Below are 21,870 nucleotides of genomic sequence, written 5' to 3'. Positions count from 1 at the left end.
CTCTCCCTCTCTGCTCTCGTCTCCTGCTATCATCTCTCCTCTCTTCTCTCCCCTAACTTGCCTCTCTGTCTCTGTCTTCTCTTTCATCTTTCCTCTCCTCTCCCCCTCTCATCTTCCTCTTGTCATGCTTCCTCTCTTCCTTCATCTCTCTCTCTTCTCCACCTCCCCCTCCCCTCCCCCCCCTCCCCTCTCCCCTCCACGCTCCGCCGTTTCCTTCCGTTCCGGTGCTCTGTCTCGCCTCCTCCCCTCTCTCTTCTGCCTCTCTCTCCTCTCTCTTCTCTATGTCTTCTCCTCCTCTCTCTCTCTCTCTGTGGTCCTCTCCTCTTTCCCCCTCCTCTACTCTGTCTCTCTCCTCACCTCCCTCTTCTCTCCTGTCTCTCTGTCTCCTTTCTCTCTGAGTCCCCTGCTTCAATCTTCCTCCCATTCTCTTCTCATGTTCTCTCTCTCTCCTCTCTCCTCTCGTCTCTGTCCCTGTCCTCCCGCATCCGTTCCGCTCGTTCTCTCTCCTCTCCTCTTGCCTCTCTCTCCTCCTCGCTCTTGCTCTCTAGTCTCTTTTCCCATCGCTCCCTCTCTCTTCTCCCTTCTCTTCTCTCCTCACACCTCTCGCTGTCCTCTCTCCCTCTCCTGTCTCTCCTCCCTTCTTCTCTCCTGTCGCTCCTCCTTTGTCTCTGTCTTCTCCTCTTTCTTCCTGGTCGCTCCTCCCTCTCTGTCTCTGGTCTCTCTTCCCTTTCTCTCTCGTCTTCTCTCTCTGTTCTCTCCTCCCCCCCCTCCTCTCCCTCTCTCTTCTCCCTATTTTCGTCCCCTCTTTTCTCATTCTCTCTGCCTCCCTCTTCATTGTCTCTTCCTCTCCTCCTCTCCATGTCTCTCCTCCCTCTTCTTCTCTCTCTTCCACCACTCTCTCTCCTCTCCTCTTCTCCCCTCCTCCTCTCCTCCTCCTCTCTCGGTCTCTGTCTCTTCCTCCTCTCCTCTCTCTCTCTGTCCTCTATCTGCCTCCCTCTCACCTCCTTCCTCTCCTCTTCTCTCTTCTCTCTTATCTGTCTTCTTTTCCTCTCCCTCTCTTGTCTCTCCTCCTCTTCCTCCTCCAATACCGACGCAACCATGATTAATTACGTTATTCCAGCCATAAGTAACTACAATAACAAGTCTTGAACACCACTATTGTCCTATGCCTACTATTAGTATCACGTCATGAAAACTAGTTCCACGAACTTTCTTTATAGATTCTAGAAATCACCACTGTATAGAACAAGATCGTGAATACAATACCATCTCCGAATACGGAGTGCCAAATACAATTCATTTTTAATCTAAATAAGCATATCAAATTTTTTATTGATACATCAATGATTCGAGTTACTGGGCAGGATTTGGAACTTTGGATTTAATGAGAGCATTTGTTTTTTTACAATCTGGACAACAATTTGCCTTTTCAGGTTGCCGGATCAGTATCTGTTCAACCACGCTGTAGTGAACCAGCTGAGTTTACGAGTTTTGATTTGTCACAACCATTACAATTCTTCCTGGGACTTAGAGGACTCCACTTGCCAACAGTAACACCAGGTGTTCATCATCACGTGGCCTTGCAGTTAACCTCCCGGCCCGGAAGGAATCACAAGCGGCAGTGATGTTCATTGATGTGTGGTAGTGAATGACTGATGTGTAGTGTGTGTGGCGCCGAACAACCAACAAAGTGTGCGACTGTGCTGGCTGTGCGTGTGCGTCGTGCGTCGTGCGTGTGCCTGGGCGGGGTGCAGTGTGCCGGTAGTGCGTGTGCGTGTGTGTGTGAGAGATGCTCCATATTCCGCTTGTTTATCATCATACATGCCTCTCCAACATGGCGGCGATCTCGCGGAGCACTTAGCGTAAAAACGGATGTGACTGCAAGGGGTCTATAGCAGGTGTCGATGAGAACAAGCAGCGGATCCACAAAGAATTTCGCTCGACGCTCGCTTGTATTTCTTCGATTTCACACAACATACACATCAAACAGTTCAATCTTATGTGCTAATTAAAGTACAGTGTTTCACTTGCCTTGTAGAGATATTATCGTCTTCACTTCAAAACCGAGCTGTGCTCACGCGTTAAATCACACAAAGACCTGTCGAATTCTCGCGTTCGCTTAGCCACTGCAGGCGTGATGCTGTACAAGCTTAAGTACATGTCCGCGGTCATGGCGGTCGCGGCTGCCATCCGCCCAATGTTTACTTTAAGCTTGTTCTATTTCACTTATTATGATTGAGCCTTTCGTGAGTGTTTGGTTGCATGTAACTATACCTTCTCACATTGTAGGTTCTCTCGCGTCTCGCCCTGTGTAATGGAAGGCCTGTGCATTACAGTGTGATAATACATCGCTTCTTTGCAGTCTTGGTGGCTAGGGTCAGTTGGTCTGTGTATTGCTACTCTTTTTTTCTGTTGCTCTGTAAAGCGGAGCGGTAGTTCCTGTTTCGTTGAACATCGATTGCATTTCTATCTCTAAATTTGTCATGAAAACTTATATAGACTTATAGTTCTAATCAGACATTTGTGCTTTTTATAGGATGGATCCTAGCCAAAAGTTGGGCTTACTTCTCAAAAGTATTCCCTCGGAAAAGAATACGATACTCTAGTAAGTAGTTCAAATGTGGCTGGATTTTCAGCGGATGTGAGGTAGATGCATGTATGAAATTAAAACGACACGGTGCACGAAAATTTGTTTTCTTGCCATTTCAAGGCGTTAGTTACCTTGTAATGTTATATCCTCTTCATTTAGTCACATGCCTTTTTTAAGTTTCTATTCCAAGTTTCCTGTAGAACAGTATTTTTATGTCTCTTTTGGTGTTTAAGAAAGTTAACTGCGATTAATGAATAAGTTAAATATTCATTGTGATAATAGAATGGTTTTATGATTGGGATTAAAATCTACGAGTTATCACGCTTCTGTGTGATTTTTGCATTTGTCCCTCGGCTTATGTTGCATGCTTGCCAGCTTAAGATCCACCTGCCATCTGATCATGACCATGATACTGATTGTGCATGCAATGTTCAATTTATGCTCGTGTCCCCCGGCCCACCCCCCCCCACACGCGCTCATACCACAGGTAGTATACGCACGTATCCATAGATTCAGTAGTAGGATCGCAGGTATGTAAACTTCTATGTAGGCCGGAAATTATTGATTAAACGTAATTTTGAGAAACATGACTCATTGTCAATATTATTTTCCCCCTGCACTTTCATGTAAGTAACTCTGCCACAACCTCTCGAAAATTCCTGTGTTGTCTATTGGCGTCGTACTACCAGAAAATCTATTGATTAACATTTTCAACGGAATTACGACGCAATTACAATCTGTTTACATGGACCTTTCAGGTGTTTCTTTAGCCAGATTAAATGTTAATTTTGGCTCTTCACTAACAAATGTTTTCACTTGACCTTTGTTTGTCACATCAGAGTCTATTTTTGCTTTTCAATCGACTCCTAAATGTGATTCACCAACATCAACATTCTAAAGAGCCGCAGAATAATACGTCGAGCATCAGTGCACACTTGTGTAGACGATCTGTTGAAGCTAATGGTACTTGAGTGGGATTCTCTGTGCTGTGCTGTAACTGTCCGAAAACCACCCTACTCAAAGGCTGTTGCAGTAACTTGCATCCACATCCTTAAATGGTTAAGATTCCTGAAGCATAACCCATTTTTTTTCGTATCTGCTCATACGGAGGTAGGCCAAAACAAGTTGATTTATCTGTTGAAAAACTTTTGGGCGGGGACAACGCCATGATTTCTCTTAGCTCATGCTGACATACGTCGCTCCCCTGCCCCCCCCACCCCCGTAGTCGTTCGGCATAGAATCGGCGCCCCCCCCAATGATTCGTTCCCAGTCTCTCCCGTCGGTCCTGGTCCGCCCGGATCCTGGTTCCTCCGTACCGCTCCCCGTCCCCCGCCCTGTCACTACAGTTGGGCACAGAACATCTTACACGCGCTCGAGTCACGGTTTACGAATACTCAGGCGTCCGCTTGGGAGGCTGGGATCGTTCAAACGAGTTGGCTGATGTCGAAGCTGGGCGTCAAAAGGCTCAAAAGGTCAAGATGAGTGTAAAGAAGGGGGAGCATTCACTCCTTAACTTAAAAGGTGTATACGGGGAAATGCAGCAGATCTTGCCGCGCACAAATACCTAACGCGGATCGACCTAGGCTCCGCCCGTGTGTAGTCACTTCCGGGATGGATATAGCATCATGTCAGGAAAGCCAATCACTAGTGCCCGAAGTTGGATGAGTCACAGTGATCAAAGGGTCAATGCGCACAGGGCAGATTTATAGACATTTTCTCGGAGGACATGGTTCTGACGTAGCGAGTTGAAGAAACTTTTTTGTGCTTCAGCGGCCATGACCTGAGATTTTTATGGCTTCTCATTGAAAGGACCAATGAAATTATCTGCTGGACATGCGAAGATGTAAAGTGGTCGATAACCTTTTGCCTCCAAGAGGAGGTTGATATAAACAATGGATTTGTGCTTTGACTCGTTCACAACAGCGACCGTGAACTGCTTTTGCCTATTAGAGCCCCCTCACACCCCGCCACCCTCCCCCTCCCGTCCCTTCGCCTCTTCCCGCTTCCCCCACCCCTATGCCAATCCCTCCCCGACGTTGCCTACCCCGGCACGGGACCTCGCCCGTACATCCCCCCTTCCCACCCTCCCCACCCCTGTCCACCTCCCCTACCTCAATCTGCAGATAGTTGGGCATGTCTACACAATGATGTGTACGCAACTTGTCGTGTCTGCATATCTGCGCCTAACAAAATGTGAGGACTACGCCACGACTGAAATTTTACGTTTATAATCGTAAGCAAACCGACCTCAGATGAGCAGACGCTCTGCGGCTCTTGTTAGATTATTAGAGTTACAACGAGTAATCACATGATCTGGCTGGCTTTACTAGTGTTATGGTCCATCATGTCTTTTGCTGTTTATTCACTTGTGGTAAATGTATTGATTTAGTAAATCAGATCTATCCATAAATCATAGAATTTTATGGTCCAAATGTGTTTATCGGCATAGCATTCAGTGGTGTTTTTTTTATAAGCATGGAAGATGGTTGCTATCTCTTGATATTGTTTTATAGTGTTTTTGTGATTTTTCCAAATGCCATATTGCAGTGGTTGTCAATTGTGTGGTTTGTTTCAGCAGAATGTGGAAACAGAGGAACAAGCATGGAGACTTCATTTCATTAATTTCGAAACAAAGTACATTGAAACCTGCCTAGGTATGCTTCAATTAATAAATGGGGCAGCTAGTAAATTCTAAGGTTAGTAAAATTATGATAAAAGGGATAAAAATCTTGAAAATATTCACGTGCTAACACACATAGTTACCAACGCTTTATTGAGAAGTGGATTCAATGCATTTTAAATCCTTAAATGAATGCAATTATCTGACCAGGGGTAAATAATAACGAAATAAACTGTTATTCATTAAAGCCGCACTATGCGCATCCAAACGCTAATTTATCCAGTACTAGACTAGCAAATACTTTGTGTCATGCATAATCACACTACCTTAAATGACAAAATAAACTCTAGTTCCTCCCATTTCACTGCGCGTTGTCTTATAAAAGGTATTTGAAAATACCTCCAATGTTGTTGAAATTCTCCGATGTTGTTGACACTTTCGCGTTGCTCTGCCAAGCAACCGTGGAGCGGTGCTGCGGTACAGCGGTACGGGTGTAGCAAAGATAAAAACATGTGACGTTACCTAACCGATTCTTGGCGAACAATTTTCAATTGCGATTGTTTGGCAAACAATTTAGCGTTGGCGCTAGATTACCAGATTTCGCACCTATTTCTTGTGGGTTTTAAGCAAACACGCACTGAAATGGGAGGAACTTGAGTTTATTTTGCCATAAGGTAGTGTAATTATGCATGACACGAAGTATTTGCTAGTCTAGTACTGGAGAAATTAGCGTTTGGATGCGCATAGTACGGCTTTAAATAAGTTCATTTGGTTGGTAGATAATAGAGCTATCTTGGTTGATTTTTATTTAACTGTGTTGATCAAAACGTACTGCTGACGTTTCGCCTCCAATCAGACTCAAGGTTGTCAGGGATACAGACTCGGTCATGTGTGGACCAAGCTGTTGACCACTACACCATCTGGTGGTCAAATCTGACAACTTCAGTCAGCTTTGAGAAAGCCTCCTGATAGAAGGCGAAACCTCAACAGTACGTTTTGAACAACACGGTCGAGTAAAAATTAACCAAGATAGCTCTAAACTGTTATTATTTACTCCTGATCTGACTAGCGGTTGATCAGTTCTGTAAGGTCACTGTTGTTCTCGCTGTGTACATTACGCTTTCTGTTGACAACTTCAGATTTTGTCAAGAGGAACTTCGTTAGGGGAGCGAGAAACATGAATGGGAAGACGATCAAGGTCACTGGAGGTGGTGCCTACAAGTACAAGGACCTCATAACCGACAAGCTGGGCTTCGAGTAAGCACCGAGCAAAACCCATCGCACTGTTGTCAATCAGTAGTAGCATACTGGGTTACGATGTACGTAGTTGGCTTGCCATGTTTGTAGCATGTTGGCTTGCCATGTTTGTAGCATGTTCAGTGCCATTCTCGTTGCGCTTGCAATGCCGTAAACCATGGCTATCTCTAGCTGTTGTCGTAATTCTGCACCTCGGTACCTCTAAACTGGTACAACGTTTGTAACGTGCAACTTGGAGACAGCCCGTGTCACACGGTTGGCGGTGACTTGTAAATTGCCCGTAATAGCAGTGTGTGCTTCCAACGTTGATGGCAGTTCGTTAACTGGTGCAAACCGCAAGTTTCTATCGGGAATACGACTTCGTATCAGGAGTAAAGAATAACAAATAACAATAATAATAAATACTAATATAATAATAATAATGTTAACAACAATATAACAATAATAATAACAATAAACAATTTGTTATTATCTACTCCTGTTAGTATCCATGAATGCAGAGTGTAGTAAATTCGTGCAGGGGCTGTCGGTGTTGCGATGATGCTATTCAGTGTTTGTTTCCCTTCGCTACGGCAGAGTTTCTAAAGAGGATGAGATCCAGTGTCTGATAGAGGGATGCAACTTCCTCCTTAAGAATATTCCTGACGAGTCTTTCATGTATCATCGCCATGGCGACCCACAGTACGAGTTCATGGGTCTGCCCAATGAGCCGGCGTTTCCCTATCTTCTGGTGAACATTGGCTCAGGAGTGAGCATCCTAAAGGTGGGCATCGAATTCGCGTTTAGTTGGCTGAGCGGTAAAGTGCGTTATTCGTTTCTTGCTTTTTTTCTCTGGTTAACAGGGTGTCTGTGCGTGCGACGAATGAGTAAGTGAGAAATCTGTTTGTACGAGAGACGAAAAGGTAACGAGAAGATAACTTATTGCAGTGAGTTAATAAGAGAATCGTTTGAACGCAAATTGACATGCACATCGTGTGAACCTTAGATGCCGGAAGAAGAACGTTTTTTGCATGTGTGAATCAGATCTCGGTGCGGAGCACGAATTAAAAATTGTCACGCAAAATGTTGTTGAATTGCCCGGCAACTGCAGGTACCTCACGAATCTCGGGCTCGAGCAGGAATCTCGCAGATCTTCGCATAAATTATCTATCGCGTTGACATTCAACAAGTGTAACAGCGATCTCGGGGGGGGGGGGATCTCGTGTCTAGAAACGACGAATCGCGAATTCTCGCGCGACCTTTTTGCGTTCCCTGGTCGCGCGCTGTCAACCACTGTCAACGCCTTTTCGTCTTTGCCAGGTGGAATCTGACACGACGTATGAGCGGATAGGAGGGACGTCTCTGGGAGGTGGATCCTTCTGGGGCCTCGGCTCTCTTCTCACAAAGGCCAAGGTAGGTCAACCCCCACCACCACACACATGTAGGGTTGCACCCCGTCTACGTCATATCTGCGCAATCCTTCTGTCTTTGCTTCTTCAATTCTGATTGGAAGAAGCAGTATTGATGTCAGTTTATTGGCAGGAAAACTATGCCAATCAACGGCTCACGGTACAATCTATGTATCGACCGGCAGCCATTTTCTACAGTCGTATCAATGAACTAATTAAAAAGTAACTTACTGACTCCTCCGACAATGACTTCACAGACCCTTTTTTCCATTCATACTTTTTTAGACCTTTATTAAGGTAATCACGAGTTTTAAAAATGAAAAATCATATCATATAATATAATATTTGATATTATATATAATAATTATAATGTAATATAATATAATATAATATTTGATATTATATATAATATAATGTTATATAATATAATATAACATAATATAATGTAACAATATTTATAACCTATATAATATAATGTAATATAACATAGCACGTGTCCGCGCGGGATTCTCTCTCATTAATTCCGCAGGGCTTTGACGAGTTACTGGAGCTGGCAGAACGTGGCGACCATCGCTCCGTCGACATGCTCGTTAAAGACATCTACGGAGGAAGCTACGACCTCATCGGTCTCCCCGGCGACGTCATCGCCAGCAGCTTCGGCCGCGCCGCGAGGTCGCCGCGAGATGCAAGTAGGTGGCACCACCGTCCGTCCGCCCGCCCAATCTTCTGAATGATTTGTGGTTTTCGAGCGTGCATACGAGAGTGGGCGGGAGTTGCACTGCGTTTTGTTAAGCAGCCGTATTGACGCGAGCCCGTCTTTGCGTTCGCGGAGAGGGGGTTGTCTCTCGGAAGTCGTTAGAGAAGCGTCGTTATCTCTTAAAAGCATTTGTGTGTGAGTCGATGACTCGTTGATAGTTATTGGTGGGCCTCCCTACTGTTTCTGTTATTTCCTCCCGTCGTAATACGTTCTTCTGTTATTCGCATCCCTGTCGTCTGCTGCGTTAGGAAATGGGTTTGATCTAGTTCGATTTTGTCTCACTAGGTGGCAATCACTGATCTAGTAGGATTTTGTATCACTAGATGGCGCTCATTGATCTAGTACGATTTTGTCTCGCTAGGTGGCACTCAGTACAAGGAGGAAGACATAGCTAGAAGTCTGTTGATATCCATCAGCAATGACATCGGGCAGATTGCCTGCCTCAATGCTAAGCTGCACGGCATAAAGCGAATCTACTTTGGCGGGTTCTTCATTCGTTGTCGACCAATCACGATGTATACGCTGACGTTTGCCATAAACTACTGGAGCAAGGTACTACACGTGTATCGCTCGTCTGATTGTATGTTGTGCTTATTTGTTGCTAAAATGTAGTGCATTTTCTATGTGCAACACCTTACAAAGATGGTACTCCACATCTGATCTTTTACTAGAAACATTGTTAGTAAATATAATTGTTTGCCTATGGCATTGTAATTTGTGAAGTTTACGTGAGAGTAATTTTATATGTGAGGCATTTGAGAAAACGTTTAAAACAACTGAAGCACCTTTCGTAAATAAAGTCTTTTTACACTCACTGTAGTCGGGTTACAGTTAAACCTGTGTTGGGAACACCTAAATAACACAGACAACTGTCTATAACGGTAACTTTTGGCCTCCATCGAGTGGCAGTTATACAGTAATACCACCTCTGTAGAACTCACACCTGTCTATAAAGGACACTTGACCTTGAGAGACCTTGAGTAACCCTTAAATACAGGATCAACTGTTAACATGTCCCTCTATCTCACCAGCACCTGCTCACCATAAGTCAAGTGTATCACCCTCTGTATCTATCCCTCAGGGGCGATAGGCCATGAGGCGGCCATGTGGAAGATATGTCCGTGCCAATTTATTGTGTGTGTACCTAACATGTTTTACCGTCGTTAAATCAAGTTTTTACTGACTTACTTACTAGGGAGAGATCCAGGCGTTGTTCCTCAGGCACGAGGGATATCTGGGAGCTATCGGAGCCTTCCTGAAGGGCACGCAGGAGAGCATCGATGCGCACAAGTATTCGTGGGACGAGCATCTTCCAGGAAGCTCCGGTCTCCAGCATCCCGTCATGGTCTCCTTCATGCGGCAGAACAGCAGCAAGGTAACCGGTCGTTGCCGCTCGATGTGTGGTGCCCCCTGTTGTCAGACATGTCGTTTTTTATTGACCGTTTTTTATTGACCGAGTTGCCGGAGCAAAGATGGTTACGCCTCGCTGTGATGTTACTACTAGGTCGGCTTAGCTAGACTAGTTTAGAACAGTATTTTGTGGATACGCGCCATAATGTATACTTTGTGACACTTTGTTGCTAAGCGTTGTTGCTAAGCATTGTTTATAGAATGTCCTATTACATTAATGATTGGCTAGAGCTGCCAGTAAATCATGCCAGGGTTGTAGGTCAATCGTTAGCGTAAGGGTTTTGTGTTTTCCTCCTGGTTGTTATGTGGATGTACGTACGCATGATGCATACATGGATGGATATATGGACGATGAATTTATGTAATCACAGATGGATGGACAAGTCCAGCAATGTGCTAAAAGTGATAACGTCACCGTAAATATTAAACATTTAAAAAAAAATCCACTTTTTCACAAAATATAAGTAATTCTGTTCACTTTTTATGGTTAAATTGCTGCATTATACTTCCTATTTTACTATATTGTTTGATGTGAACATACACTCGTGACTCATACATAGCCCATAGCAAGCAATTAATGTCAGGAACATAATATCAAATCGTCCAGGTTTTTTGGATTTTTAACTTGTTGAGAAACAATCTTTTCAGGTGAGAATGTGACGATACGTTTAGTCCCGTTAGTTCTTACTTTTAATGTAAAAAAATGGCAACAAAAATTTTACAAATTTTACCATAGCAAATTCGTGACGTAGTCAATTTAAGTGTTAACGTGTTAAGTGTTTTACGTGTTTAATTGCAGCTGTGCAGTTTTCCTGTTCGTCGTCATCGAGCTCCCACCTTATTTCAGGTGGATTTTCTCGAGTTGGATTGCCTGGAGCAGCCGCTTGCTTCCTGCCCTCTGCTGCTCTCCACGGAAACCTACTCGGCCGACACGTGGGACCTAGCGAAGGATGCTGAGGCCAGAGACTACTGGATCAGCTGCTTCGAGAGATCCGTAAACGAGGTGCGTGTGAAGATGCTCGAATTACAATACGAACATCGCTCGCATCTCGTCGGTGACGTTAGAGAACATATCGTGTTGTAGTCTGTGTTTAGATGTGTGTTAGGCAATTATAAAAAAACCTCGAAGAATGCATGTATCTTTTATACTTGTCTGAAAGAGTGACCAGATATTGGAACAAATGATTACTCAATCTTGAATTACATAGGAACCTCTTATCAGTTACATAATACAAAGCTCATATCTCATCGGTTACATGATACAAAGCTCATATCTCATCGGTTACATAATACAAAGCTCATATCTCATCGGTTACATAATACAAAGCTCTTATCTCATCGGTTACATAATACAAAGCTCTTATCTCATCGGTTACATAATACAAAGTAAAATTTCCAATTGTAAAATCTGCAGCGTACTTAATATACTAGTACTACCTACATACTACTACTATAGTACTATCAACTAATTATGATTAGTTGATTTAATTATGCTCCTGAGTAGAATTAAATATTGTGATTAACTTAATCATGATTAAAGAGTTAATTACGCTTCGTGAAACAGTCACTTAAATTTAAGTATGGGAAGTTAATCATGATTAGTGATTTAATCGTGATTAGTGATTTAATCGTGATTAGGAACTTAATTACGCTTCGTGAAACCGGCCCCTGATATTGGAACAAATGATTAATACAGTGAATAATTAAGCTCGAAATGCAGTTAACGAATTTAATTTCTTCTAATTGCGAGCGATGTTGCTCCCCTCATGACATTCGGAGAGTATGATAGCTTGTGACAGGTAACAAAGAGGTTCCAGTGGGGTTCGTGAGGCAACAACTGCTTCACAAAAGACGCATGGGTAGAAATCCAGGACTGATGCATAGATCTAGTGTTGGCTCATGCGTTGTGAGAAGTGAAATGGTCTATGATCCGCGCAGGTTTCTACATCTCGAATCTCGCGTGCATGCAGGTTGCAGAGAGAGCCGCTCAAAGTCAAAACGACCAAAGCAGTGCTGGCGAGCGAGCGGACAAGTTCAAGTCAAAGTACCTGCAGAAGTTGTCTGATCTCAGGGAACAGCCGTTGTGAGTAATCACAGACCAGCTTGTGGTGGGATGGAAGTGTGCGTGTGTGTGTGTGTGTGGGGGGGGGGGGGGTAGCGTGGCCAAGGCTGCTAGGTGAAATGTTGCAGGGTCTGTTGTGTATGTTCCCCAAGAAATATCCTGTTCTGAAACCTTAATTTGTATTGGTAGTGGATTGTAAATTCTAAAGAGGAACATTACTTAATTAATGAGTGAATATGCTTTCAGCATCTTTTCTTCCATTTATGAGCTATTTATGGTAATAAAAAGTGTTCAATAGCAATATATGTTTAGTAGCAATGATAAATAACTAAAAAAACCATATTCTTAAAATAATTTGCTTGTGGTTATTATGTATGGGGGTCGTACCCTATGTTACCTGTGGTATTTATGATATATACTGCACATTTTTGTCTTTTGTCTCGTGTTTTTAGCTTTAGATGACACCCCAAAGTTTGGAAGATAATGATCTGTTTAATTATGTTATTTTTTAATTTTTATTATATATTTTTTAACGTTAGTTTATTAATTTTTATTTTTTTAGCCTCATCTGACCGCTAGCTCAGATGCCAGCTTGTAGAATTTTGGCATTGATCGTGCGTCGTGCGTCCGTCGGCCGTCGGCGTCACATCCCGTGCCGTGCCGTCAAACAAGTTGTGGGCACAAAAGCTACAACGACCTGACGTACCCGGTCACGATATTCGGGACGTGCGCGGGGGTAATCCGAAAACGCAGTGGGATGTCGAGCTGGGGGCAAAGGCGTCGAATGAGGTCAAGGAGGTGTAAAGAAGGGAACATTCCCTGCGCTTAACTAAGGTAATTAGGCGAGAAATGCAGATTGCCGGTTAAAAATCTAAACGGGCTCGGACCTGAGGCTTGTGATATTGCGGCTATAGCATCATGTTATGAGACAGAAAGCCAGTCACTGTCTGAAATTGGAGCGTCAACAGGTCAGAAGCGTCAATCGGGGCACAGGGCAGATTTTAGACTTTTCTGAGGACATGGATCTGACGGAGCCGGACAGAAAAACTTTTTTCGTTTTTAGCGGTGATTGCTACCGCTTTTTGATTGGCTGTTACTTGAACTAAGAACCATAAAATCTTACTTTCCCACTGACATTGTAGACGAAGGTAAGTGTCGGGACTACTTTTTGAGGCCTCTCATAGAGGCAGGTTAAAACCATGGATCTTGTTGCACTGGTACACAAAGGGACCTGAGGACTGCTTTTGCTATTTGTGGATGTTGAGCGCTACAGTTGCCCACAGTCAACTTGCCCAAAGGCAAATGTTTGTTGAACAAAGGTTACACCTCCTTAAATCATATTATTTCTAACAGCATCTGTACTGCAGCCCCATGAGTAGCACCCTGTTTGCAGAACTGTAATGAACCCCTGAGAGTGCTCGCGTGCGGTAGCGCAAACGATGTGGGCAGGCCCATTATGCCATGCAAGGGCGCAGAGATGCCAACCACTACGATTTATCCCGTATTTATACGAATTTCCTATTCCTTCTGCCCACCACTACGACCAGTTTGATCCGAACTACGAATTTGACACTAACTGTTGATCGCGAAATTTTTTTTGGCCCATCAGGTCTATAATATGCGAGGGAAAAAAATACACGCGCCTGGCAGGCTGGAATTTCGCCCCCGAATGCAGAAAAGGGCCCCCGAAAAGCCATCGATATCCGCGCGGAGCGTCGCCAAACAGAACAAAGGTCCCTCTGGAATCGATTGTCCAGTCAGTCCACGTGCTTGCGCTCATCGCTCGGCGTTGCTGCCGTGCGTCATTGCCTAGTGCTCTGCCGCTAGCGGCAGTCTGGTCCAGCGGCGCGGCGGGATAGAACTTCATTCGGGTACGGTGTGACTGTCAAGTGTTGTACAGTCTTAAGCATGCATGTGCTGTACTGGTACTGTATTGCATTCAATCCTGCGGTCCGCGCGCCGGCGTGCGGCGTGCGGCCTGGTGTGCTGCCGCCAGGGTGTGCCTGCGGGCTAGTTGCTTGCTGCGTGCTGTGCGTGCGCTGCGGTGCGTGCGTGCTGTGCGTGCCTGTGCATGCTGCCGCGCATGTGGCCTCGCGGCGTGCTTGCTGTGCGGTGCGTTGCGTGACCTGTGTGTGCCGGCTGTGCCTGCGGGCGGTGCTGCAGTCTGGTGCGCAGTGGGGTGGTCTGCTGGGCTTGTGCCGGGTGTGCTGCGGGCGGTCGCGTGCGTGCCTGTGTGTGCCGGTTGCCTGCCTGCGCGGCGTGCTTGCGTGCGTGGTGCGTGACTCGTGTGTGCCGGTGTGCCTGCCGGGCGTGGTCTTGCATGTGTGCCGTGCGCGCGCTGTGCATGTGTGCGCGGTGCGCGCGTCATGCTCTACAATTTAGAACGTGGTGTGATGTGTGTGTGTGTTAAAATTAATAAACCCCCCCTCGAACTACTAATTGATTGGCCAGAACTACAGATTGCTTAAATAGATGTAGTCGCTATCGCTCTGATGGGGCGTGACACTGGCACTATTTAATCTAATTATTGCTGGAACCTGCATGCAGAATGTGTTTTAACTCAGCAAGTCTGGGAAATTCTCGCCTGGGTCTGATTATACTTGGATTTCAGAACTGCAATGGAGGTGAGGTTATCACGCACGACATGGTGATGCCATCTTTGGTATCTGATGACACTTGCACGCCCCCATCTCGCGGCAATTGCTTTTGCTATTAGAGCCCCCTCCACCCGCCCCTCTCACCACTCTCCCCCCCACCACCACCACTACGCTCGCGCTCGACGCATATCCATGATAACATGTTAATATAGCGAAGTCATTAAAGTTACACAGCTGTATCTTTATTACTGTACTACCGGTATAGCAAAGCCTAGCTATCAAAGATTTTAGATCTGTATTAGTAGTATCCTACATATATGCTCTGAGCGTGAACGCGGTGGCGGGAGGGCGCACTTGATTCGGTTGCCAGTGAGTTTATCAGAAGAATACCCGGCTACAGTACACGTCAGTTGAGCGCTGTCGCTCTGCGGCACTTGTTTTTATATTTTCTCTTTTAATACAGCTCACGGTGTCTAGCCTAATTATGCCATTCATGTTTTCAGTACATTTGGTTCACTCACAGTGAGGACCTTACTAGACACGAGACAGCAATATCTAGATGAATTCCAGTTTTCCGACCCATATTTACAGGTGAAAAGCACTTCACACTTAATCTAAGTCACATGTAAAGCGATAAATAACGTTCCAAAATTCAAAAATTCATGTTATTTTGTCATTGAATCGTCGCGTAGTTTTAAGATAATTCTAGGTCGAGTTAAAATAATGATGTCCGTAGCAGGCAACGAAGAACCCTTGTTGCATCTATTGGGGGTCAACTCCATAGTTTCTAATCCGTCTTTACACTGTATCTCACCATTCATTCTACGCTTACGTTCTTGCAGCAAAGAATCAAGGATGATGAGGAAGTTTTGCAGTTCCTACCGTCGCACCTCGCGTCTATAGATGCTGAGGAGTGGCCGGAGAGACAGCGTATCGTGGTGCAAGGTTTGCTGGCCGGAACAAGCCGCCGCGCGGACGCTAGGGAGCATTCCTGTCGTCTGACAAACAACGCGTCGGTCGAGGAGACAATCTCGTTGCTGAGAGGTCGGTGTCATTTCTGCTGATGAGTGAAGCGTAGTAGAATCTAACGTTTTTTAGCTCATCCAACACAGCCGGGGTGTGGGAAGATGGAGGGAGGGAACGAGAGAGGAGGGGGAAAGGAGAGAAAGTGGGGCTCGGAGTGCAAGTGTGTGCATGTGAAACAGAGAGAGGGGGGAAGGAAGAAAGGCAGAGTGAGAGGGAGTAAGAGAGAGAGAGAGAGAGAGAGAGAGAGAGAGAGAGAGAGTAAGAGAGAGAGAGAGAGAGAGAGCCAGCTAGCTAGCGAGCGAGTGCGCCTGTAGGAAGGATAAGGAGTCTGCGGGATGCTGGGAGCGTGTGCACTGTACACACGGGAGAGAGAGAGAGAAAGAGAGAGTCCTGGCTGGAATTTGAGACTTATTTCCAAGACTGCTGTATCCGTATCTGCATTGCCTTTGTAGATACATTACGTACAGCATACCGTACATCTATTTTGTATAGCGTTGTATTTCTTAACGGTTGCGTCGTGCTGCAGGAAGAAGATGGCTGCTGGACGACCTTGACGCGTGGATAGCGAGACTGGAGGGAGAGCCGCACAGATGTGCCGTGATCTTCGTCGACAGCAGCGGTTTCGACATCATCATGGGAATTTTCCCATTCGCCAGGGAACTGCTACGGAGAGGAACGGACGTAGGTTGACGTGCGGCTCGGGGAAAAATCTAAGAAGATTTAAGGATCCTCGGATGATGCTCTTTAGATCGTCTTTGGTTTTGTCGGCGATGGTGTTACTCGATAGCTCATAGACTTGCTGGTTTCATTGTGTCTGTATGTAAGGAAATTTTTCCCACATTCAATGCCAGGAAGCCATTTTGAGATGCAAAATTAGTTTTAACATTAGTCTTAACATTAATTTTCCTTCTGTCAGAAGCAAAATTGGTCTTAACATTAGTCTTAACATTAATTTTTCCTCATAGGCCAGACCTCTATACACTGCATATGAGAAACTTTGCCGTGTTAATTTCTGTCAATGGTCTATGTGGGAAAGTTCATGTCAAGTATGATATTAAGAATAATTTTGTTTCTACCAACCAGGCCCCAGGTAGCTAGTCAGTAAAAATAGCCTAATATTGTTAAAGCTTAAGGTCACATGTAATACACAATATAACACACAAATATACTACTTGCTGGTGCTAGAAATGCGTGACATAGACAGTTTAAGACATGTTTTGCGGCTTGTGTTTTGTGTTTACGTGACGCCTTGTCTCTACAGGTGATTCTGTGCACTAACTCGAAACCCGTCATGAACGAGGTCACGTACAGCGAACTGTTCATTCTCGCTCACAACATCGCCGCCATGTGCGACGTCATAGGTGGCGCCCTCGCTGCCGGCAGGCTGGTCGTCATGGAGTCCGGTCAACACTCGCCCTGCTTAGATCTCAGGTGAGCTGATAGCTGTTTTTACTTTATTATTTTATCATTTTTAAATCTTTATTGCATGTAATTCAAATACGGATACATGTCCTGAACACTACAGAAAAAAATTTGATAGATGCAATAGTGTTGAACAGTTAAAATAATAAAATTTCTGAGTGATACAGTACAAAACAATGCTATACAACAAGTAACTTATTCTTCTAATTCAACAATTTTTAGATACTTTTTATGGGAAATCTTCTGTTGTCGTTAGCCAGTGTTCTTCAGTGTCATCGGATGTGATGACGTAGTTTAATTGAATGTCGTGAGACCCACCACCACATACCTGTGGGTGAACACATAATCTCGACACAATTTAAGTGGGAATTTTCAAGATTTTAATGTAGCGTCATGATGTCACGTCCCCGATCAGGAATAATCTCAAATTACTATTACGTGATATCGACAAAATCTACATGATTTACCCTTATTTTAAATTTTATCCCACCTGTTGACAATTCTATTGATATATCTTCATGTGATTAATGGTTTCAGCCACTCAAAATCTGGTTTTCTTTTGACACCATTGGTATTTGATTGCACCTCATAAATCGTGTCAACTATCCTATAAATTAATATCTATTATCTAATTTATCTATACAAAAAAATGCAACGGCGAAACAACGCCCCTCAGTGTCGATTTTCAAATGTTGTTACCGCATTACATTTAAAAATCATTATTTTCATCATAATTACGTATTATTACGTATAATTATTATTATCATTATTATTATTATATTTATTACGTACAAATGTAAGCGACCTTTATTGACATTTGTCTCCCGGATGGTCACTTGTCAGCCGGATCGACGAGCGGCTCGTCGCGGCGATGGCGTTGCGGGGAGCGGACCTCGTGCTACTAGAGGGCGTCAGTAAGGCCGTGCACACCAATCACGACGCACGGTTCCGCTGCGACGCTATCAAGGTCGCGATCGTCGACGACGCGTGGCTGGCGGGTCGCCTCGGCGGCGCCGCGCCGCGCACCGTGTTTTCCTACGAGCCGGCGCCACCTAGTGGGCCTGCGACGACCGACCTCGCGGCTCCATCCGTGTTGTGAACGATGGCGCCATCTGTACGAACAAGTGTAGCAGGATATTCTTGCAAGTGTTGGGAGCAGTGGCGCCATCTACATGTGAACGGATGTAGTGAAGCTTTCTGACAAGTGTTATGAGTAGTGGCAGCCGGCTGAAAGGGGTGATAGGATATGTTTACTAGGCACTTCTAATTTTAACATATATTTTAAATTTAATTAGGGTCAGGGTTAGGGTTAGGGTTAGGGTTAGGGCACTTTTTAGGGTTTTTGCATCATTCTTTAATATATCGTAAAATATATGTTAAAATTAGAAGTGCCTAGTAAACATATCCTATCACCCCTTTCAGCCGGCTGCTGAGTAGTGGTGCCATTTATGTACGAGCAAGTGTAGCAGGATCTTACAAGTGTTGGGAGCGGTGGTGCCATCTATGTGTGAGCGGGTGTCATGAGCAAGTGTATCGTGATCTCCATCGGTTATAATCTTCCTCCATGGCTGGGCGTGATGGTGTCTTCCGTGTACAAGCTACTCTAACAACAACTCTACAATTGTTACTGTAGTGTGCCTGTCTGTGTACAGGCAATAGAATCTCCTTTCAAGCGGTACGTGAGTGCTGCCTTCTATGTGTTTAGCGCAGTTTAATAGAGTCACTTACGTGTGATAGGCGTGCTGACATGATGTTGACTAATACTATAGAATAGTAGGCAGTATTGGTGTAAAGTCTTTCTTGAATGCGTGGCTGGCTGTGAGTCCAGAGGATGGAGAAGTGAGGGGGGGGTCTTCTTCCCATCTTACTCGCATTAGTTGATTTTAATAGCAATTTAGCTAATATTTGCATGAACATATCGATGCAATATTGCATAACCGTATACAGTAAAAGTGTTCATGATATTAGTATTAGTTCTATATTGTGGATTCTAAGAATTCCATAAGTTTGCGTTGTCATTGTTGGCCATTGTTCTTTGTTGGTTCAGTAATATCATGCAATCGTGAAGCGTTGATTGTGATAATGTAATAAGGTGCGAGTATTTGTGATTGTTTCCGGTGTTATAATGAACCCAAGAGTGTAGGCTACATAAGTGACACGTGCTTATTTCTTTCCTGCAAGCATTGCGACGTGGAAAGTACATGCATAATATATGTGATTCTTAAGGTGTTCACTATGATTTGATTATCTGGATATTCAGTGTAGAAGACATGTGTTTATTTTCAGGGAGTTGTCGGAAAGGCAAACCATATCTTACCCAAATGTTTCAGTTTCGATCTTTCCAGTTTAAATGTAAATTGTAATGCTGAGTCTCTAGTTTTCAGACACAGCATTACTGTTAAGTAACTAATACTCCCTGAGGCTTAGTGCAGGATGAATTTCAATACACGTATCTCCTGTTATGTTATAAACTCAATTCTCTCAATGCAAGTATTACGTTCCAAGTTGCGTTTCATGTGGCCTTTCGTTGAATGGGCGTGCGGACTGTAGATTTCATGTTCTCTTTTTTTTGAAAACTTTTTGGAGCGTAACATGCCTGTGTATGACTATTGTTTCTGTTCTATCTAGTACTACCTTCTATACACATAGTTATTTTTGGACTTTTCACGTAGTTGTATTTATGTACTGTATTTTTGTTACAATAATTTATCAGTTACCATTGTATTGTGTTTTTCCTCTACTGTTTGTCTAGTGTCTAGATTTGAGGATGATAGTTAATTATGTAAGTATATAGAGTCATTATGTTTAAATAGTTTTAAATGGAAATGCGTTTGGAAATCCTAACAAGATTAAAATGATGGTTAACATATATGGTTAACACTTATAGCTATCTTTCCTACAAAGTTATAGAAGTTACAAAGTTAAAGAAGTTTATACGTCTTTTTAACATTGTAAACGTCTATTGTTCCCGAGTAGATTCTTCCTTTATAAACACATCAGCTGCGTAACAGAGAAATTCAATGTTTTCTTTCAGTAAATTAAGCTTCCATCTAAGCTCCATTCAGCTCCATTATTTCTCGGATTTTAATCCGATTAAGTTTTGCGGATTTTAAATTTCTATATAGGCTTATATCGTATTTCACGGCTTATAGGACGAAGTTTAGTACTTAGACAATGTCTCAAAAACAACCTTGCATCCTATAAGCTGGCGGTCGCGATTTATGAGAATTTCGAGCAAAAATAACAGCGTGTTTAGCAGTATAAAACATCGTATGCCTGTGTAAATATAAAGGGGGCGGGTGAAAACTCAGAGAGAGAGACAGAGAACGACAGAGATCGAGGGAGAGAGAGAGAGAGAGAACGACAGAGATCGAGAGAGAGAGAGAGANCACACACACACACACACACACACACACACACACACGTACACACACAACACACACGCACACGCACACACACACACGCACACACACGCACACACACACACACACCGACGTGTACCAACCGTAACAACCAGTAACCTGGCCCTGAACTAACGTGGCGATCTGCATGTAACACCACCTTCTTATGTGCGTTTGCAACGCTACTGCTAAACGTTCACGGTAGAACAACGACCGACCTACGGCGCAAAACGTAGTTGTTTTTCTTGGTTGTGGGAATGATAGACCACCCTAAACCACCCTCTTGTGATCGTATCTATAGCAGTGTTTGTAAATATATTGGGATGGGGTTTGTTCTCTTATGCTTTCCTCTCTCCCTCCCATCNGAGAGAGAGAGAGAGAGAGCTGTTGCTGCGCTCAGTTTCCTAGTTACGCATCTGGCTCTGCACAGGGCTTCGTGTCCACGCCCTAGCTTCAGCATCAGCATCAGCATCAACATCATCTTTACCATTAGCATTAGCATCAACAGCAGCATCATCTTTACTATCAGCGTCAGCATCATCATTACCATCAGCATCATCAGCAGCAGCATCAGCATCAGCATCAGCATTACCATCAGCATCATCATTACCATCAGCAGCAGCATCAGTATCAGCTTCAGCATTTGCGTGCGGTGCAGCGAGAATCGACCAGGTCTTCGCGTCCTAGAAGAAAACTGCGTGTCGCCGAGAAAAGATCTGTGCGTCATTTCGCGTGACACACCCCGGGTAATCTAGACCGACTACATTATTCATCTCTGCATACCTAATCAAAAGCAATCCCGCGCCGAGCGCGAGAACTGTCGGCAGTCTTTACGGCCCGCGTGGGGGCACGATATCACGTGATACGGGCCGGTTGATAGCGCCACCGCGCTGCACTGTTTCCGAAAACAGAAATGAACATCGTGCTGCAACGGTATTTTTTATAGCGGAGATATACATCGTTTATTGCTCGTCGACCCCCGCCCCCTCCTCCCTTCGCTCCCGAGGGAGGCGCGTGCCCGCGTGCCTCCGTGGCGAATTAGGTTAATTTATGCGTCCATCTGCGCGTCCGTTGACGTAGCCGTACTATTGATTGTTGATGGGACGTCGTCGTCGTTAATTAATTGGCTTGATTACTATCGCATCGATGGCGTATGTCGTGTTACATGGTGTATATTATGCCGGTGTATATATCTGCGCGCGTGTTTCTCGCGCAACGCTGCGTGCTATGCAGTAATTAATAAACAACACGGGAAGTTAATCTGGAGGTTTACACAGACGCGCGCGCGCACACAGATAGATAGATGCACACACACACACACACACACACACACACACACA

General features: G+C 44.4%; 1 protein-coding gene across 1 annotated transcript in view; it reads left to right on the top strand.

The window, feature by feature from the left end:
* The window catches only part of LOC106814405 (pantothenate kinase 4-like), a 34,408-nt gene extending 15,997 nt beyond the window's left edge, over positions 1–18,411 (top strand). The window contains exons 5-18 of the mRNA XM_014818722.1: positions 5,169–5,244; positions 6,350–6,467; positions 7,044–7,230; positions 7,767–7,859; positions 8,385–8,544; positions 8,974–9,164; positions 9,808–9,987; positions 10,870–11,025; positions 11,993–12,105; positions 15,185–15,272; positions 15,524–15,725; positions 16,234–16,388; positions 16,969–17,138; positions 17,973–18,411. Of these exons, the coding sequence (XP_014674208.1) occupies positions 5,169–5,244; positions 6,350–6,467; positions 7,044–7,230; positions 7,767–7,859; positions 8,385–8,544; positions 8,974–9,164; positions 9,808–9,987; positions 10,870–11,025; positions 11,993–12,105; positions 15,185–15,272; positions 15,524–15,725; positions 16,234–16,388; positions 16,969–17,138; positions 17,973–18,228 (2,145 nt within the window). The 3' untranslated portion in view covers positions 18,229–18,411. The remainder of the gene's footprint in view (positions 1–5,168; positions 5,245–6,349; positions 6,468–7,043; positions 7,231–7,766; positions 7,860–8,384; positions 8,545–8,973; positions 9,165–9,807; positions 9,988–10,869; positions 11,026–11,992; positions 12,106–15,184; positions 15,273–15,523; positions 15,726–16,233; positions 16,389–16,968; positions 17,139–17,972) is intronic.
* The last annotated feature ends 3,459 nt before the right edge of the window (positions 18,412–21,870 follow it).

Source organism: Priapulus caudatus, unplaced genomic scaffold (assembly GCF_000485595.1).
Source record: "Priapulus caudatus unplaced genomic scaffold, Priapulus_caudatus-5.0.1 Scaffold920, whole genome shotgun sequence".
NCBI classification, from domain to species: Eukaryota; Metazoa; Priapulida; class Priapulimorpha; order Priapulimorphida; family Priapulidae; genus Priapulus; species Priapulus caudatus.
Note: the sequence above shows the minus strand (reverse complement) of the source record. Positions and strands in the feature narration are given on the sequence as shown.